At 40.4% G+C, this 20,163-nt stretch overlaps 2 protein-coding genes across 3 annotated transcripts in view; both read right to left on the reverse strand.

Annotated features, from left to right (window-relative positions):
• Nucleotides 1–950, reverse strand: part of LOC149065491 (protein lifeguard 1-like) — a 37,508-nt gene extending 36,558 nt beyond the window's left edge. The window contains exon 1 of one of the 2 annotated variants that reach the window (XM_089253520.1): nt 825–950. The gene's annotated coding sequence lies outside the window, so the exon portion shown is untranslated. Of the gene's footprint in view, nt 1–811 lie in introns of both variants that reach the window. The other variant, XM_089253521.1, reaches the window with a different exon arrangement.
• A 6,464-nt stretch (nt 951–7,414) lies between these two features.
• On the reverse strand, nt 7,415–19,093 carry LOC149065492 (uncharacterized). Its single transcript, XM_089253997.1, has 4 exons — nt 18,502–19,093; nt 11,841–11,944; nt 11,626–11,720; nt 7,415–9,477 (listed from the first exon to the last, which is right to left on the reverse strand). Exons 1-4 carry the CDS (start codon nt 19,091–19,093, stop codon nt 9,249–9,251), a joined length of 1,020 nt encoding a protein of 339 aa, XP_089110123.1. The 3' UTR covers nt 7,415–9,248.
• Between the last annotated feature and the right edge of the window lie 1,070 nt (nt 19,094–20,163).

The raw sequence follows: 20,163 nt of genomic DNA on the forward strand, positions 1-20,163 counted from the left end.
ATTATTGCTGGGGGGGCACGATGATGTCAATTCATCTATACATATATACATTAAATCAGTCGACTCCACGATTGACTCTGGGGGGGGGGGGCCAATGCCCCACCCCGTATCTCTGCCCATGTTTGTGTGGCATCCATTTTTTTTGCATTTGACAATATATTGCAATCATTTTCTCACCAAAGCAAAACATCGCCAAAAAAGATTATGCTGTAGCTATTCCAAATTCATAAATTTTCAGTGCTTGAAATTATATAAACTTTTAAACTTTCAGGATTCACATTTTCAAGACTCTACTGCAGTGATTGTTGACTTTTTTCTACCCAAATAAACTTCAATTCATATTCTTGCATCTCAACAGCAACCTTCGGTTTACATTCTATCGTCCATCAACTCTCTCAAATGTCATTGAATATTTCCCAACTGATATACCTAAGTTTGCTTTTTTGTGCTTTCACCAATGCATGCAATCCCGATTAAAAAGCACTGCCCTATTGTATGAGAGAATACTCAATTTTGTTACACACTCAACTTTAATACATTCCATAAGAACTTCTGTGCAAAACTGATTAACACAACATATCTAGTTTCAAATAATGGTTTTCGCAATTTAAAAATAATTAGCAATCCAAATTTCACCCTCTTCAAGAATTCACACACACAACTTCAGTTCAAAGAATTCAACTCAAGACTCCAAGATATATATAACACAAGTGTGACTCATGCTTAATAATATTTAAATAATTGTAAAATTTTCCACTCAAAGATATGAAAAAAAATGTAATAGGTATAAGGTAAAAATATGATTTTTTACTTAGAATATGTACCAAAATCAATATAAGACACTTATTTGTTGTTCTAACAGCGAAATAACTGGAATCATCTAACTGAACAAACAATCATTACAGGACAGCCTACATTAGCGAAATTGATGTAATCAGAATGCCTTTTAAACGGCTAACTTCCACATGGATGGCTGGTCCGTTTTTAATGACGTCAGTAGCCTCAGATTGACAGTTGCGGGTCCATATTTCATTGAGCAAAAAAGGGAATATTGCCAATTATTATCGCCAGGAAGAAACGCATTGTTTGAAAAATCGCTATTTTTTTTGTTGAGAAATTTCTCCTCTCCACTTGTTAACACAAGATATACTGGCTGTTTATGTAGAGCTATGATTGGGTGAAAGAAAAATTCACCTCTGCCTCTACGGGGACTCAAACCCATATCCTCTCGCATTGCGGACGAGTGCGCTACCTCTACGATATAGAAGAAGATAGAATATTTCTTCCTTGGAGCGTATATATGTTGAACGGTATCATGCGATGGAAGGTGATAGCAATCAGCTAATGACTCGCAAATGACATCAACGCCAGTAGATGGAGACATATATATGTAGAGAAAGATGTCCTCTCCATTTGTACTTGCAGGGTTCCCAGATTCGAAAACTAAGAAAAGAGAACGCCTGCATGCACTCTTGAGTGATATAGTGATGTCGCTTTTTCCAATTTTCACAACAGATGGCGCCAGTATTATGACCAATAAAACCGGCCACAATGGTAATTTTTCACAAACTAAAACAGGACCACGAAAAAAAAAAAAACCAGAAAATATTTTCTAAACTCCGACTGCCGAATTGGTCAATAGAAAAAATATAAAACACTCATGTCAATGAAGAGATATATTTCAAAGTGGGAAAAAAATTTTCTAAGAAAAAAAAAAGAAAGAGAATTCCGGAAAAGTGAAAAAAAAGGACAAAAGAGTGAATTCTCCGAAACGTAGGAAGACGCTTGAAATGACATCAAAAAGTAGGACGTCTGGTAGCCCTATGAACTTTTTAATCAGTTTATTTACATAAACAGCCAGTTTTTGGCATATTGTGTACTGAGAACGTGAAGATGTTTTTTTTTTAAACGAAACCGAGCATTTTACAGTTGAGCCCAGATATAACGAATTCACGCGAGAACGTGAAAAACATTCTTAATATCCGATATTCTTTATAATCGATACATGATAAATACTCGAGTTTAATGAGAGGAATCCATTTGGAACAGCAACCTGTTTCGCGAAAATTGGACAGGTGGTCTACGGACAGTCTTGAAAGTTCAATGGAAAATGAAAAATATTCAAGTACATTTCACAAAAATAACAATATTCACACAGGTTTTAATGAAATTTCCGACCAATATACTGTGTGTCAGTTCTCAAGGTGTGCACCGCGGCTCCTAAGGACATCGCCAACTTTTGTCAGATGTAATCTGTTGATATTGATGTGTGCCTGTGTGATTCTTGTTAGATTTTTTTCCGGGGAGACGCAGCTAAACGTTGACTGAGGTAAGGGAGCTACAGGTGGCGAAATTTTAAAAATTAACTGTTAAGTTGTCCATTGATCTTTAATAAATACTTGAATGGCCCTGGATTTTTAGACTGGAACCTACCATTTATTGCCGATTCCAAACGGCATCCATTTTTTACACTCACCGAGAGATTGGTGCGCTAAATTGAGGCTCCTTGCGGTTGCAATCTTTTCGCTGGGGTCATGTCACTGTTTCTGTTGTACCCTACGTCAGAACGTTTCTGACAAGAATGGCCCTGGGTTTCACAAAGAAAGAAACGCTGCCGTAAACAAAACTGGGGTTATGTTCATTCCTTTCATTCGAACCGTTTTATGAATGAGCAGAACCAGCGCTATCTATTGTTAGAGATCAACATATCTAGCTATAGATGGCGCTGACAGAACAAACCCATACCAATTTTCGAAATAGTACTACAGTAGTACGTCGCATTCGGAATTTGTTTCGGAATTTCTGATTTTCTGGAATTTTATTCTATGAAAAAATTCTATTCTGGCCGAAAACACATACACTTCGTTACATCCGATATCCATAGATACGGCAGTTCACCAAAAGCAATATTTTTAACCATTATTCTGGTATTGCAGGCTCATTAGGACGGGAAAAATTTGTTATAACCGATACATCATAACATCCGATTTTGTTTAAGCGGGCTTGACTGTATTTGCTTTTTTGGCCACCGCTGAACAATGTTCAGAAAATCTGAGCCGCGCGCCAATGAGATTTCCCAAATCGGTCATCCTATTTGCATCCCGGAAAAAATTATCTCATTTAACTCGTACGGTTTACCACATAAAAATTTATAATTGGTAATTGTAACATTTCACGAAATAGTCGGAAAATCGTATGAAACAGCGTTTCTCAACCATTCTAAACCCAAAAATAATTAAAATGTCTGAAACAGTTCAACGGACCATTTGTCCTGTATTACGAGATATTCCAGTATTTTCAGTTGTTCCGAATCGCTCTATACATTTGCCCAGTTTTTTCAACGATGTTTATTTAAATTTGTAATGTTTACTAAAATTGTGAATAAACAGCGTTTTCATAATTATTATGATAATTATGACTATAAATACAAATATTCATCTTACGTATTTGTGAGGTTTAACGTTTTTTTCCTCAATTTTTCAGCGATTTTAATTATACACTGCTCAAAACAATTAGGGGAGCACATGGTTTTAACAAAATTACGCAAAGATGTATACCGATAAGTAACATAAAATGAATCATCCATAATTTAAAGCCTAGCAGGAAACGGAAGAAGAAAACTTCATATGCAAATCAAAGTTCATGACGTCAAAAACCAGAAAAAGGAGATAAAGGCAGAAATCGGGATGTTGCAGAAACGTCTATTTTACTGCCGTAACTGTGAAATTCGATTGCGCAGTATTTTTTTTTTCAGACAAGGTGACTTGAGGATGTCTCAACAACGTGATTTACCGGAATCCATGGCATGGCGTGTTATAGGCAGACTGGAATCCGGGCAAACACAACGTAGTGTCGCTGACGCTGTTGGAGTCGCCAGAAGTGTTGTTGCAAGGCTGTGGAATCGATTCCAAGAAACAGGAAATGTTAGACGTCGACCAGGGCAAGGTCGGCCACGCGCCACTACAGCAACTGATGACCGGTATATACGGTTAACAGCCCGTTGAAACAGAACAAAGAATGCTACGCAGCTGCAAAGACGGTTGCTTTTGGCAACAGGACGAAGGGTGTCCAGCCAAACAGTACGTAATCGGCTTCATGAGGGAGGGCTCTATCCACGTAGGCCAATGGTCTGCATTCCGTTGACCCCACGCCACCGTGCGGCCCGAAGAAGATGGGCTGCTGAACATCGAGATTGGGAGCAACATGATTGGAGCCAAGTGCTGTTTACAGACGAGTCCCGATTCAGTCTGGAGTGTGACACCCGACGTGTTCTGGTATGGAGGGACAGGGGCACTCGAAATAACCCTGCATTCGTTCGTGAAAGGTCACAATACAGACGAGCTGGTTGGATGGTATGGGGTGGAATCAGCATAGGCGGACGTACGGACCTGCATATCATTCGGAATGGCACTTTGACGGCCCGAAGGTATGCAGACGAGATACTGCGACCTCATGCCATCCCTTACGCTGGAGCCATTGGAGATTCCTTTGTTTTTCAGGATGATAATGCCCGACCGCATAGAGCTCGTCTGGTGGAGAACATGCATGAAGCTGAAACAATACAGCGTATGGAATGGCCAGCGTGCTCTCCTGACCTGAATCCAAACGACGACGCATTGCTGCGCGACCAAGGCCGCCTGTTACTGTTCGAGACTTTTCTTGAGGAGTGGAACAGTATTCCCCAAAGTCTGATCGATAACCTCATCGCATCCATGGCAAACAGGTGTGCAGCAGTCTTAGCTGTTCGAGGAGACCACACGCCCTATTAAAACTCATGCATCATGTCTAAACAGTACTTTTTTTATCGTTTATATGTAACCAAATTGTTGCCCTAAATCATCTTTTCATGTTTTTTCCATATTTTCAAAGAATTAAAGCTTAATTCCAAATTTTTTTACGTCTTTTTTCTGTATTGCGCATTGATACGCGTGTACTATCCATTGTATGCCAATACGTGTCTGTCTCGCACGGTTTTCTTCACTTTTTTGCTTGCTCCCCTAATTGTTTTCAGCAGTGTAATTAAGGATTTTGCGGACTTATGGCAACGAGTTTGATCACAGTTGGTGACGTCCCGTATTTTGCAATATTCAGAAGATCCAAGTTCCCCTTATTTTTCTCAATGAAATATGGTCATCTATTCCTTTGAATGTTGTTCTCGACAAACACATTTTTGTTTACTGCGATTTGTAGAAACCCTAAAATTTCTCACCCCTTCACTTATTTTTGCAGTAATTAGCAAATTTGTCATAAATTACATCCCCCTTTGGCTACAATCAGTGATATCTCACTTTTAGGATCGCAATTTCTCGCATTTCCCTTGATGAGGTATGGTCAACCTAAGTATGAAGGTACAATATATATTTGAACCCATATGAATATTAGTAATATAAATTACAACACAACTGAATAATTTTTCTATCAGTTAGAATCAAATTAACACGTCTGCCTGTGGACCACCTATGCCATCGTCGCGGACCATAGGTTGAGAAACGCTGGTATAAAACATGACAAAATAACAGAAAATAAAACATGTAAGCATTTTCTTTCATAAAAACCTTTATTCACATGTCTTTACAATTTGCATGTGTCGTAGTTGAAGACACATCATCACTATATTCTTTTTTTTTCTGTATGACCCTTGATCGTAATTATTCAACCGGTTACTTTAGTAGATTTTCCTGCCATGTGCCAAGTTTTGTTTGATTTCTCGAATACGTTAGACGGGTGATTCTTCTGCTAGAAGCCACAAATAATTAATCATAAAAAATTTCATTATCAAGATGATTGTCCTGAAAATCTATATACACTTAAAACCTTCAACAATGGAGAACAAGAACCCTTCACATTCTCTGCTAAAATTGTTTCTTGCAGCGTCCAAGCGCGCCTCAATGATTTTCTGCAAATTTTGAAATACCTTCCTCCTGACGTACAACAAACATCCTAAACCAGGAGGTTCTTAAACTATGGGTCATGACTTGGTTGCAGGCATAGGCGCAGGAACTTAGGGGCTGAGGATATTTGAGCCTCCCCCCCAAAAAATTTTATAAGGGGGCTGAACCCCCCAATAATTTCTACAAAAAACAATGCAATGCACCTTCCTCCTCCTGCGTACGCGCTTGAGTCCGTATATACGGGACGACCAGCAATTTCCAGCCCCTCTAATGTTTTCTTTATGTCGGCGCCTCTGGTTGCAGGGTTTCTGGGGGGGGGGAGGGGGGTCGTACAAATCCACTTACAGCGAGGGTTTCTCGAATTATGGGTAACCGACCCAAACGGGATTCGCAGAGGTTTCTGAGATGGGTCGTACGAATGTACTTACAAACAGGGATTCTCGAGCTGTGGTTCATGATCCAAATTTGATTCACAGGGGGTTTCCTAGATGGGTCGTATAAATCTGCTTACAGCCAGGGATTCTCGAGCTGTGCCACAGACTCAAACTTGATTCGCAGAGGTTTCCGAGATGGGTCTTACTAATTTACTTACTATACTTACAGATAGGGATTCTCGAGCTATGTGTCACAACCAGTGTTTGCAATACGTATTTGGATGTACTAGATCGTATCTAGATCCACGCATCAAAATTCAAATTTTCTCCTCCAAATTTCGTTCAGGAGTGAAAATACTCCTTCGAATTTGAGGTTTTTTTTTAATAGAGTTATTTTCTACAGATAAAAAATATACCCTTCTTTTTATAAAAATACCCCCTAGAACTTTGAAGAGGAGTGAAATTACTCTTCAAAATTATATGTTTGCATAACACTGGTCACGATCCAAACTTGATTTGCAGGCGCTTCCTAGATGAGTCGTACGAATTCACTTACATTCTATTATAAATATTCTATTCACTTATTGGGTCACTGGTTTTACTAATTTCGAAGAACAAGCAGTCCCATGGGTCAACAAAATCTTATTGTTGATTTTGGGTCGCGGCTGAAAAACGTTAAGAACCTCTGTTCTAAACCATGCTACTCGTGTGCCATTGAAGCCCTTAAAGAGTGTTCGCTGCTTGTGAAAATTTTGAAAACTTAGTATTCAAGATGTGTGTTGGTGACACCTCATGTTAATACTACATTCAAGGATTAAGCAAAATACTGATTTTCAGGTTTTGAGTAAATGATAAAGTTCACATATGTATGCTTTTCTTCCGATAAATCTGCGACTCGAAAAAGTTTGACGATCTCTGGCGTAAAGTGGCTTTGAGAATTTCTTTGCATGGGCCGCATTTTCTGTCAATTTTTAACAGTACCCTATAATAGGCACTAAAGAAAACAGTCGGCAGGCATCAGGGTACGAACATATAGTGCACCAGTGCACGCTGGTTTCCGATTCTGCGAGTCGGTATCGTAACAAAAACTTGAAATCAGTTTTTTAACTAATCCGTAACGGCACCGACTTGCAGAATCGGAAACCAGCGTGCACTATGCTCGTACCCTTAGATTAGGGGATCACGTGGCCAACGAAATTCAAGCAGCTACATTAAAGTCTCGAAAATCTGAGCTCCGAAAGTTCGAGTTTCCGGATAATCCGAGGCACTGAAAATTTTCGAAAATTTCCTTTTTGAAACCCGCTTTTTTTCCCTAGAACCCAAATTCTTTTTTCCTTTTTTGTTTCAGGAGTAGTATGTACGTATTGTACAGTAATTTTTCAGTTTGAAAAGGATTATATATCCCCAGCTCTATAATGGGTATATAACTGGTGTAATAAAATATTAAACTCCCTTGAATGGACGCAGACCATTTTAACTTTCGGGGAGTCGCTGAGAAAGAGGAGCAAGTTTGTGACCGTTTTCTTCGTAATGGTAGACAATGGCATTGCCCCTTAATTGCTTAAGTAAAATCATTGGAAAGGCAGTTGAAAGCTATCAGTATCTCAGCGTCTTTCACCATCAATCCCATCTCCAACTCTTCTAAATTACTCTCTCATCTTCGTGGCTTTTCCCACGTTCTTCCTTTTTTGAAACAAATCGTATGGCATCTATATCTTATTCAACAATTGAAACAACAGTAAGTATGCTAGTACTGATTTTGCTTGTCTTTTTAAGTCAAACCAACATTTAAAGCATTTTTTATTGTTTTTCCGATAATTCGAGTTTTTCGATAATCCGAGGTGGCCTCGGTCCCATCCGACTGCAATTATCGAGACTCTACTGCATCACATTGAGAAAAACATTCATAATTTCGGAGCAACGCATTCAAGCGTACTTGAAATGTAGAGATCAAGACCATTCTCAGCAATTATAAATGATTTTTTTTGCATTGTTGAAAATAGGTGTACATAAATTTTCAAGTCAATATCACAATAAAATTTTTTTATAGATAATCGTTTGAGGCCTCTACAGACGGAATGACCCTCTACAATACAATTTCATGGGTTAGCTCTTTTCCGGATTATACAACAAACAAAACGTTCGAGTATCCGGATAATAATAAAGATCACCAGGATTAACAGACACAGGTAACAAAGACACAGGGTCATCTTAACAATATTTCGGGACCCCCCCGGCAAAAGATGTTTTGGGCCATCCCTTCCAGATTGGTAATGCAGTGATGCCTCGCAATTCGGCACAAATCAATCACCGAACTAATGTCGAATTACCGGACAATGTTTTCTGTATATGTCTGTCAGAAAAATTCCATGTTTTAGCACGCACAGTCTCGAAAAATTGGAGCGTGGAACTGCGATACATCACTGCACCATTCCCTCATTTAGAATCTGGCGTGTTGTATTAAATATAATTTTTTAAACATTTTGGTCTCTTAAACATGATCTAGGGACCGTTTTAGTGACCGGGTGGGCCCCATACTTTGAGACGGCCCTGACGTAACATCCAGAAGCAGAACGATGAAACTCAAGAAAGAATTCCAATCGATTTTAAACACGTTCGTATTCAATGGTCTAACTTGGTATTGCAAGCGAGAATATCACATTAAATCTGAATTATTGCAATTTATTGAACGTCGTGCATTCATTAGCTCATGGCTCTCACATGGGGGGCGGCTGACAAGGGCCCCGGGATGAATCTTATTATTTTTTGGCTTTTTACACAATAAATTCACTATAAAGGGGCCCGTGAAGAATCCTATCCTGGAGGTATGCCAAAGATTTCGACCAAGAGGCCCGACTCGGAGATGTGAGGAGGGCCCTGAATTGAGAGAATATTACTTATTCTCTGTTTCATATGTCCATCCTGTGCTGTCCTGATTTTTCTTGTGTGGAAGCGCCATTCCTTCAAGGACGTGTTACCTCTACTATTTAGCGTCCATAGACCTATTATCGTCCGGATCGCCATTGCTACTGTCCAGTGCCGTAGGCCTGTCTAAGTCCGAGTTATCCGCGAGCGCAGCTTGGGATAATTGACAATAGGATGTGCTGAGGAATGGTGCGAAAGCATGAGCTGATGGTAGGTAATGTGCCGGCCACAGGACTTGTCCGCGAGCGTTTTTTATTTGGTTAGTCAGTTGTTTCTTCCATTTTGTCCTGGAAAAAAAAAGAAGCAAAAATAGCATTGTTTTATGAATATCGAATTTCAATCCATAATTTCAGCGGACAACAATGAAATTGCGTCCGACACGAAAATAAACAATTCCAAATGATTTTGACCTGATGAACACGAATATAACCATGAGAAAGTTTTGTTCGCTTTTGTTTATGAGATATTATCATGTTAACAGTTAAGAAGTGCTTGATGAGCGATATTATATTGTGAAAAAGTGGCAAGGACCACATATAACGTAATTTCCCAAACTTTTTGTTCCATCGCCCCCTCATTTCAGAAATTTTTTTCTCTCATCGCCCCCAGACTCAAGTGAACCCATAGTATCCTATGTTATACTCATAGCTTCTATCGCCCCCTTGGACCATTCTATCGTCCACCAGGGGGCGATATTGCCTACTTTGAGAAACACTGATATAGAACAACGTTACCAAGGAAAACGGTCAGCCTCGATGCTGGCTAACTAGTGTTGGATAATTGTAAGATATATATATATATATATATACTCATGTCCGATAAATTAACTATCGTTCTGCACTGCATTTCGGGGTTTCTATGTATTTTTGCTATATTTGCATGCGTTTATATTGTGTTTTTAATGTATATTAATGTTGCCTCTACACAGGGTGTTACTAAACTGATGGTCAGAACTGTAAGAGGGGATAGAACTCGCCAAAACAAACAACTTTCCCCCATACAATGTGGGGTCGGAAAGCAAGCGGCGAGCCGCGAGAGGGCACTTTCTCTGAAGTGGATGAAACGTTGCCTTCGCTGAACCCGTCATTCAACTGCTATTCGTTGGCAGAGATGCAGGAATATTCAAATGCGGAGAAAGCCGACATGCACGTTATTCACGGGGCTGTAAACGGCAGTGCCGTAGAAGTGGTAAGACTTCACCAGGAGCGATTTCCAAACAGGGCGGTACCCGATCGGAGAACATTTCAACGCTTGCGCAGGCAACTCGTGTAGAACCCCTCACTAAGGGGTTTGTGCGCTAAGGGATCATTCAAGTATTGCGTCAGCATCGATGGGGGGTTTCCGATTTGCTGACTTTTGATGACAAGGGGGAGGGTTTGGATGATGCTTATATCATCAACCACCATTTATAAAAATATGAAATATTCATAATGACATCCTGAACTGTGGTTTGTGGGTACCTGAACTAACAATCTCCCTATTGATGTCTCCTAAAGAGCCACTTAAGTGATCTCTAAACGTTTCGTGGATCCTTCAAGTGATCTAGAAATATGTTTGGGTCGCTTAAGTACGCTCGAACTGTGCCAAGTGATCCATAACTATGCCGCGGATCACTTAATAATATGGGAATGTGCCGGGGGTAACTTGAGTGATGTAGAGCCGCACTGGGGGTAACTTGAGTGATGTAGAGCCGCACTGGGGGTAACTTGAGTGCTCTAAAACTGTGCCAACTGTCACTCAAGGGATTTCTAAATGTGCCACGGATCGCTTAAGTGTTCTGGAACTGTGTCGCGGGTCACTTAAGTGATCTGTGAATGTGCCACAGGCCTACTTGTGTGATCTGAAAATGTGCCACGGGCAGCCTAAATGCTCTGGAATTGTGCCATGGGTCACCTAAGCGATCAGTAAATGTGCCACTTAGTTCATTTTTACTGAATTAGGTTGGGGGCAGGCCACATCAGATAACCCCACGGGCAATGCGGTCCACATTGGTCCAACAAAAAATTGAGTGACCAACGGCACATTTTGAGATCACTTGAGTGACCCGTGGCACATTTACAGATAATTTAAATGCCCAGCGACCCAATTTCAGACACTGAAGTGGCCCAGAACATTTCCAAATCAGTGAATTGACCCGCGGAACATTTCTAGATCTCTCACTTAAGTGACCAGCGAACTAATTCCAGAGCACTCGAGTGGCCCGAGGCACATGTTCAGATCACTGAATTGACCTGCGGCACATTTCCAGATCACTGAATTGACCTGCGGCACATTTCCAGATCACTTAAGCGACCTATAATGGCACTGTTCCAGATCACTAAAGTGGCCCGAGACACATTTTTATACCAATGAAGTGGCCCACCCTTTCAAAAAGGTTGAGCACCTTTGCTGTACATCAAATCTCAAGTCAAAATACAAACGAAACTTTGGATTACCTTCGGTTCTGGAACCACGTTTTGATTTGAACTTCTGTCAAGTTGAGAGCGGCCGAAAGCTCCATACGTTTGCTGACGCTAAGATATTTGTCCAACTATAACAACAATCAAAAGAAACAATGATTTCATACTATTTAGATGCGATAACAATCGAAATTTTCTAGTTGCTCATGAATCCCATGAAGATATTATTGTTATTCTGTTAATTGTCTTACCTTAAACTCTGCTTCTAGCCTTTCTAATTGTTTGGCGCTGTAGGCTTGCCTAGGTTTCCTTTCGACTCCCGGTTTCCTAGGCCTTCTCCCAGAAGGCTTTGGGGCTAAAGAAAGAAGAATACATTTAAGAGGAGCAAAAATATCGACAAGTATTTGAGATAATAAAAAGATCGTCAAGAAAAGTTTCAATAGATTCCGTGCGGTTCACCGATTCATGGCCGTCTTGTCATGTTTTGGACTAACTGGGCTGGTCCAGGTGGAGATACAGAAGGGGCGTGATGGAGAGGATCCCCTCAGGGGCAAAAGTCACTGCTGTTTCATCCCTTTGAAGTGGAGATTGCCGCCTTGGCTCAGTGGGCGTGGTCTCGGAGCTGCAGCGTGACGTCGCTGCTCTGACACTTTTTTAGCTGAGAGCATCATATACGCAGAGGAGCATTTATGATTTTGCCGTCTGCAGGCTAAATGAATTTTGCCGCCCTTCTCCCATTCTAGTCTAATATTCTTGACTACTCGTTCCTCTAATTCACCACCCTATGTTATAACGCGCTCAGTCTCCCTTCACTCCCTGCTTGAATGACGAGTGAGCTATTTCAAATATGAATTGTCAGCATAGGACGGGGCTGGACAAATCACAACAAACTCTAGAACAATTTTTAGGCACCAAAAGTTTTTTACCCGAAGAAAAAGTTCCAAAAGTTCTTTTGACTTTTTCAGAGCATAGTGACCTTCTTTTCATACTGGCAGATATGCTGCTATAATTCTAAACATTTTGCGCTATCAATTGCGCTAACAATTTATCAATTACTAAAATATAGGAAACAGTTTCGTAACTGATGACCGAATTTTAATAATTGATAATTATTATTCTATGTGAATATATTGATGCTTAAGTAGCAAGTTAGCAGCCTGCAAAAAATTTAGTAACAACACATTTGTGATTTGGCGCCTGGGATTTGTCAACATCATCTATATCAGAAGGCTTCCGCGCGAAGCTCGTGACGTCACTGAAGAAGCTCACATGTCGCCTATAACCATTGGATATAGCAGGCCGACGCAAGCTCCATCTTTACCCTTTTCGTAGTATATCCGATGACTATAGGTGAGATGACCTTTTTCAGTGACGTCACAAGCTTCGCACGGAGGCCTTCTGCTATAGACAGTGTGGATTTATCCGGTCCTGATATAGGAAAAACTAAAATGCTAATTTGTAAATTTTAAATGCTTTTTTCTTTGATAATTTAATGCCGATTTTAACATTGTTCAACTGGAATGCATCGAGAATATTCACCATTTGATACGAATTACGTTGTTCAACTTATGGATCAGGGAGTACTATTCAAAATCTGAAACTTTTTATTGTTATTTTAAGAGTAAGGAAGTATCGGAAAGTACAACAAAAAACCCACAGCAACACAGTTATCAATTACTAAAATATAGGAAACAGTTTCGTAACTGATGACCGAATTTTAATAATTGATAATTATTATTCTATGTGAATATATTGATGCTTAAGTAGCAATTTGTAGTCATTTTACAGATCCAGGATAGATGAATTAGATAATTCGAACTTTTTTCGAGTGACTCTTTGGACTTCGAATTAACCAAGTTCAACCTGTATTATTAAAAACATTATTTACCATTGATTTATTTCAAATTTTTACCACATATATTTGACTAGCTGTTACCGGCGACTTCGCTTGCGTGGATTTGGTAATTTGAAAATTGCTCGACATGATTTCCTCCATATGACATTTGAACTGTGATTTACCAGAGGCAAATGTACCCGATTTCTGAAGGGCAACGCAGAACCCGAATTTCGCACTTATTTCATTTGAAGGGCCCTAGTATTTTTTTCTGAGCTCGGGTCCTCCACTGACCTAAATCCGTCTATGATATTTACGGATCACTTAAGTGTCCCGTGGAACACTTCCATGTTAGTTGAATGGCCCGTGGCACATTCACAGATCACTTAAGTGGGCCGTGGTACAGTTCCATGTCACTCAAGTGAACTGCTCCACATTGACAGATGACTTAAGTGACCCGGGTCATATTAACAAATCCCTCAACCGACTCGTGACGTACTTACAGATCACTTAAGTGACGTGTTGTACAGTTCTAAAGCACTTAAGCGGCCCGCGGTGCAGTTATACATCACTCAAGTTACCTATGGCATTTTTTCTGATCACTGAAATGGCCCGCGGCACATTTGCACGTGACTTAATTTGCGCGCGACACATTACCAGATCACTCAACCTTTTAAGCGGCACAGCAGAAATCACTAAATCCCCTTCAAAATGCTATATCTTTTTTAATGAAGTATCTTCCGATTTTCAGCTGGTGAAAGTGTTCCATTAAGAAATCAACTTTACAAAATATATGGGCTTGTCAATGATCAAATAACAGGCTTTTAAGCAGGCGAGATATCTCGTCAATGCGCTTAAAATTTTAAGTGACCCGCGGCACATTCTCAGATCACTTAAGTGGCCCGCGCAACATGTTTCCAAACCAATGAAGTCGATTGCATTCACCTAAAGGTTAACTACTCTTGCCTTAATGGTTGGAATGCAACCCGTGCTGGGGTTACGAAACTGTTCTGCGCACGGAACCCCAATATACATGGATATTTCTTCAATATCGATATTTCTATTGCAATACTAATGAAAAATTTTACAGCTTTTGATGTCATGGAACCATTGAAAAGTTCTTGCAAAACAGAAGTTGGGGAAACCAATGCCTTAGAGCAGTGTTTCCCAAAGTGATCAATATTACCCCCCCCCCTTTCCTCGGGGGGCGATACAATGGTCCATGGAGATGGTAAAAGCTATAGTTTATTGTAGGATCCCATGGGCCGACTTGAGTCGGGAGGGGGCGATGAGAAATAGAAAAATTTGAGGAAGCGGCGATGGAGCAAAAAGGTTTGGGAAAGTACCGTGTTTCCCAGAAAATAAGCTCTAGCATGATTTTTCAGGATGCTTCTAGTATAAGCCCTACCCCGAAAATAAGTTTTAGCTAAAATCGCCAATGAGATGCACTTAGCATGTCGTTGCAACACATGACGGATGGTTGTATTGAACTATATAAAAAACGATAAAAAATGGTTTTATTACTATTTATTATCAAATAAAAATATAAATACCAAAAAATAAGCCTTAGCGCGATATTTCAGGATGCTTCCAATATGTAAAAGCTCTACCCCGAAAATAAGCCCCAATGCATTTTTTGAGGCAAAAATTTATTTAAAGCCGTGTATGCCCCAGAGCAGAGGTTCTCAACAATCTGGGATCAATCACACTTCCCAGGGGTCGCAGCCAGGGTCGTGTTGAGCACCCGGGCCAAAGGAATTTTCTGAGGCCCTAACTCTCACAAATTATCGAAAAATTCAACTGCATCTCGTTTTTCTGAGGCTCCTCTTCTCTTGAGGCCTCAGGGCCGTGCCCGGGTAGGCCCACGCGTTGAGACAGCACTGGTCGCAGCCAATTGAGAAAAATAAAATAACTCAGTAAATTTGATAAACAAATAAAGAAAAGATACCTACACACAGTGCCGGAACTAGAGGAGGGCGGGGAGGGACAGCTGGCTCCGGGTGGAAACATTTAGGGGTGACAATTTAAGGTAGGAACAAAGAACACCGCTATAAAATTATCCAATTTTTAAGCTGTGGGGGAGGCAAAAATCCTAGTTACGGCCCTGCCTATACAGGGCTCGCCATAGAAATTAAAAACACTAAAAAGGGTCCCGCGAGTCAAAAAAGGTTGAGAACCGCTGCTCTAGAGCATACATACCCACATACTACATCAGGGCCCACCCTTGTGGTGTTCATGCCGTGGGCCCATGATTCTGTTGAGATGGCTTTGTCTGGAGCCCCCAGGGCTGTCTTAACCAGATGCGGGGCCCGGTGCGAAAGTAATAGCGGGAGCCCCTTAGCCCCGATTTTTTTCTTGAGTGGGGAATTTTTTTTTCTGAGGGGAATCGAAAATTCAGAAAATGAAAATCCTGAAAATTCAGAATAAATGCGAGAAATTCATGGGAATTGGATAGAATCATGGTTAAGAGATAGGTCGCAACGAGTTATATGGTGAACGGGGAAATCTCTAATTGGACAGGAGTCACAAGTGGAGTTCCTCAAGGAAGTGTCCTTAGCCCCATACGTTTTCCCTTTTTATCGATAAACTTGATCAAGGTATCGATGGGATTGTTAGCAAATTCGCAGATGACGTGAAGTAAAGGGGAAGTCGGGAATCAAAGCGATAGTGAGTTGCTCCAGACCCACTTGAACAGGATCGGAACATGGGCAAATGAATGGAGCATGAAGTTAAGCATTAACAAGTGCATGGTCGCTCATTTTAGCTCCAACAACCCACGTTTCTCTTACGAATTGAATGGTGTCACTATCTTGATGCAACAAGGGTAACCGATTTGGGAATTCTCATTGACGAGCGGCTTAGGTTTTCTGGACATTGTTCAGCGGTGGTCAAAAAAGCGAATAGAATGCTTGGTCTCATTTTCAAAAAGGTCTCTTCGCGTTCTCGTAAAGTCATTCTTCCGCTTTTCCGAGGCTTAGTTCGTCCTGGACTGGAGTATGCTGTAAGGTTTTGGAGACCATACCTACCGGAGGGACATAGACTCGGTTGAAGTGGTGCAGAGAAGAGCTACGCGTGTTTTTATTGGCACACGGGGCTTGAGTTATGAAGAGAGACTTCTTTTTTTGAATATGTTCACATTGGATGAACGAAGGTTTCGGGGAGACATGATCGAAGTGTTCAAAATTTTTAACGGGATGGATAGGATGGACCATGAATTATTGTTACACCATCAATCGAATGCTTTTACAAGGGGACACATGTATCGATTGGTAAAGGACAATTCTAAGTTATGGTGTCGCAGGGAGTTTTTCTCTAATAGGGTTGGTAATAAATGGAACAGCTTACCTCCGGAGGCAGTAAATTGTAACACGATTGACACGTTTAAAAAGAAATACGATAAACATGTTGGGGTAAATCGAGAAGCTATCCATACTTAGAATAAGACAACCGTAAGTATTCTTTGGGCATTGTATAACATTTTATCATGTATATATACTGTTTCTAGTTTTTTGTAATTGCCTTTTTATTAGGGTTGCTGTAATTTTGAAGTACGGGGTGATTATAAAAAAACTATCCCGACATATGGGCCCCTAACTATCATACCATTCAAAGAAACTGAATGAAATTTTGGCATAAGGTATTTTGATGTATGCGCTCAAGAATGATATGGAAAACAACAGTGTCACTCTAACAGTTACGGTTACAGTGAGAAAATTTCGAAAATATCAAATGGCAACACCAAGTTTTTTGTATTGGAATGCGATCTCCATACTGAAAAACACGAAATAGCGTTGGAATGGCACCTGTAGCACGAAAATCCCCGGAGCTAGGCAAGGAAAAAGTAAAAAGGACTTTGCCGTGCACCAGAGCATTAATGTTCGTTCCATTCGGCTGAGATCGCAGCCTGATTAGTCCTCCACAAGGTCGTGTGGAAAACACAATAAAATGCTTTATTTTATGCTGCTTCTCTGTCCTTATTGGTTGTCCTCACTTTTAGCCTATCTACCGCCGGTGATTTTCATGCTACAGTTGCCGTTCGAACGCTATTTAGGGTTTTTTACAATGGAGATCACATTCCAATACAAAAAACTTGGTGTTGCCATTTGATATTTTCGAAATTTTCTCACTGTAACCGTAACTGTTAGAGTGACACTGTTGTTTTCCATATCATTCTTGAGCGCATACATCAAAATACCTTATGCCAAAATTTCATTCAGTTTCTGTGAATGGTATGATAGTTAGGGGCCCATATGTCGGGATGGTTTTTTTTATAATCACCCTGTATATGACATCCATAATTGTTATCAGCATCTTTTTCTCAGCACTTCCTTTGGGCATTTTGCCTGTTGTGGAGTTGAATTTGTATTCAGCACGTAAAAATATCAAATATCTCGGACTTGACATTAGTAGCAATCTAAAATGAAAACTTCATGCACTGGAAATAGCTAAAAAAAACTATGTTTTATCGTATATAAATTCTATTATCTCAAACAAAAGGTAACGGCAGAATTTCTGAGAGAAATATACTATATGCGTGGTTTTATTCAATTGTCAATTATATGGCATCATCATCTGGGGAGGAGATTACAAGACAAATCTACAGCCTATTTATTCTGTTCAGATTCCATAAATAAATAATTTCATAATCGATGGAAATTCATAATTTCATAATCGATGAAAATTCATAATTTCATATTTGATCAAAATTCATAATTTCATATTTGATCAAAATTCATAATTTCATATTTGATCAAAATTCAAATTCCAGAAATGATCAAAATACATAATTTCAGAATTGATCAAAATTCAGAATATATGAAAGAAATTATTGTAACCGTAAATGCGGGGCGCCCCAAAACGCGTGGCCTGGTGCGACCGCACTTGTCGCACACGGGTGGCTCTGCTAAGGGTGGCTCTGATGGCCTCCCGTTAAGCTGCCACAGCACAAACTCATGGTACCATTCCATTCATTGTTCAAAAAGCCGCTGTTGTCTCATTCGAGATCGATTCTGATGTTTCAATTAGTTGATCAATTAAATCCATCAATTAAAACTGTCGATCACTGATACTCAACTTACCCGTAAGCTGGAAGAAAGGAGCTCGCCCGAGCCATCCACCGTAGTTGCTCATATTACCGACAGATGGCGCCGTATACCCACCTCCGAAAGACATGGCATGTGACGTCACTTCTTGCTGATGGTGCTGCTGCATCTGGACGTCGACGAGCGGAGTCAGGTAACTCAGCGGTATAGAACCGAGGGGCCCCGCTGCTGCCGCGGCCGCCGCCGCCGCTGCAGCTGCGGCTCCCTGCTGGTAAAGGGTCGGATGTAGGGCCACAGGAGTTGGACGGACGCAACCCGTTAATACCGGCTGCGTTCTGTTCAGTATAAATTGCCTCGAATCCAACACGTTATTATTATCGTCCTTGCCACCGTTGCTACCATTACTGCTGGTATTGTTATTGCTGCGAGCCGCTGCCCGTGCCGCGGCCCGTAGGAGTATAGCTGAGGTCGGTGGGCCGGGGGCACGATATTGTCCGGTGCTGCCCGAAAGTATGTCGTCTATAGAAAATTTGTTTGCCAGTGATGGAGGCGGTGATGCTTGGGTCACTTCGGGATCGGGCTCGTTCGACGTTTTCGACGCTTCGTCGTCTTGAATTTTTGACTCCATGCTCATGACCAAATATCTGCAAACAATAGAAATACCTTTAGGCAAAGCATACACATGCAGTAGGCTACTTTAATCATACCGCAATTTCATAATGACCATCAATGACAAAATGCAAGAATGTCCAAAAATAGGTAAGGATAAGAGAACCGAGCTACTCTTCAACTATGCTTTTCCCGTGTTAAAGGCTGAGGAGGCTCCAGCCCAGGCGACTGAATATACAGGGTGGTCTAGAAGTCTTGACCTCTTCTGAAAAAATATTTTAAAAAAGCTACACAGAGATAGAGACAAACATCTTAAAGCATTTGGAAGAGCAGGTTTCGAAGTTTTTACTTACTACAAAATTTGTACATGCGCATCTTAAGTGACGCGGAGGATGTCAAGACTGTATAGCAGAGCAGTTTTTGCCGTATTATTTGCAATATGGGTGTTACAAAGGATGAAAATTAAACGGATTGAAGTAGGGGAAAAAAAGCTTTTTGAGAAATCTTGCCTTTCAAATGCTTTAAGGCAGCGGTTCTCAACCGGTGCTCCGTGTGCACCTCCCAAGGGCTCCGCGGCGACTCGAGGAAAATAAAATGAATCAGTAAATCTGATAGATAAGTAAATAAGAGAGGCCTACAAGGTTCTGCCATAAATATTATGAACAAAAAAGGGCTCCTCGAGTCAAGCAGGAGAACCGCTGCTTTAAGGTATCAGACTACATTGAAAACGTTATTTTGTCACCAGTGTTTCTCAACCTTTCTGAAAACAAGGACCAGTAAAATGTCTGAAATAATTTGACAGAACACGTGGATCCCGTGTTACGGGATATTCCTGTAATTTTTGTTGTTCCGTTTTTTCAACAATACTTATTTGAATTTGTAATATTTACTTTATCCATTTTTAACCACTCTTACAATTCGTGTCCAAATCGCACAATTTTTATATATATGATGACTGGCTACTTAAATAACATATTTTTCGAAGTTTTAAAAAAATTGGACATCAATTTAGCATGTTTTTCTTTGTAATTAATGCAAATTAATTATCTTAGTTTAATCAAAATAACTAATAATTATGATTTTGGAAAA

This window comes from Pholcus phalangioides, unplaced genomic scaffold (genome assembly GCF_987345545.1).
Source record: "Pholcus phalangioides strain wild (caught in Gottingen) unplaced genomic scaffold, Ppha-v1.0 ptg000039l_1, whole genome shotgun sequence".
Taxonomy (NCBI): Eukaryota; Metazoa; Arthropoda; class Arachnida; order Araneae; family Pholcidae; genus Pholcus; species Pholcus phalangioides.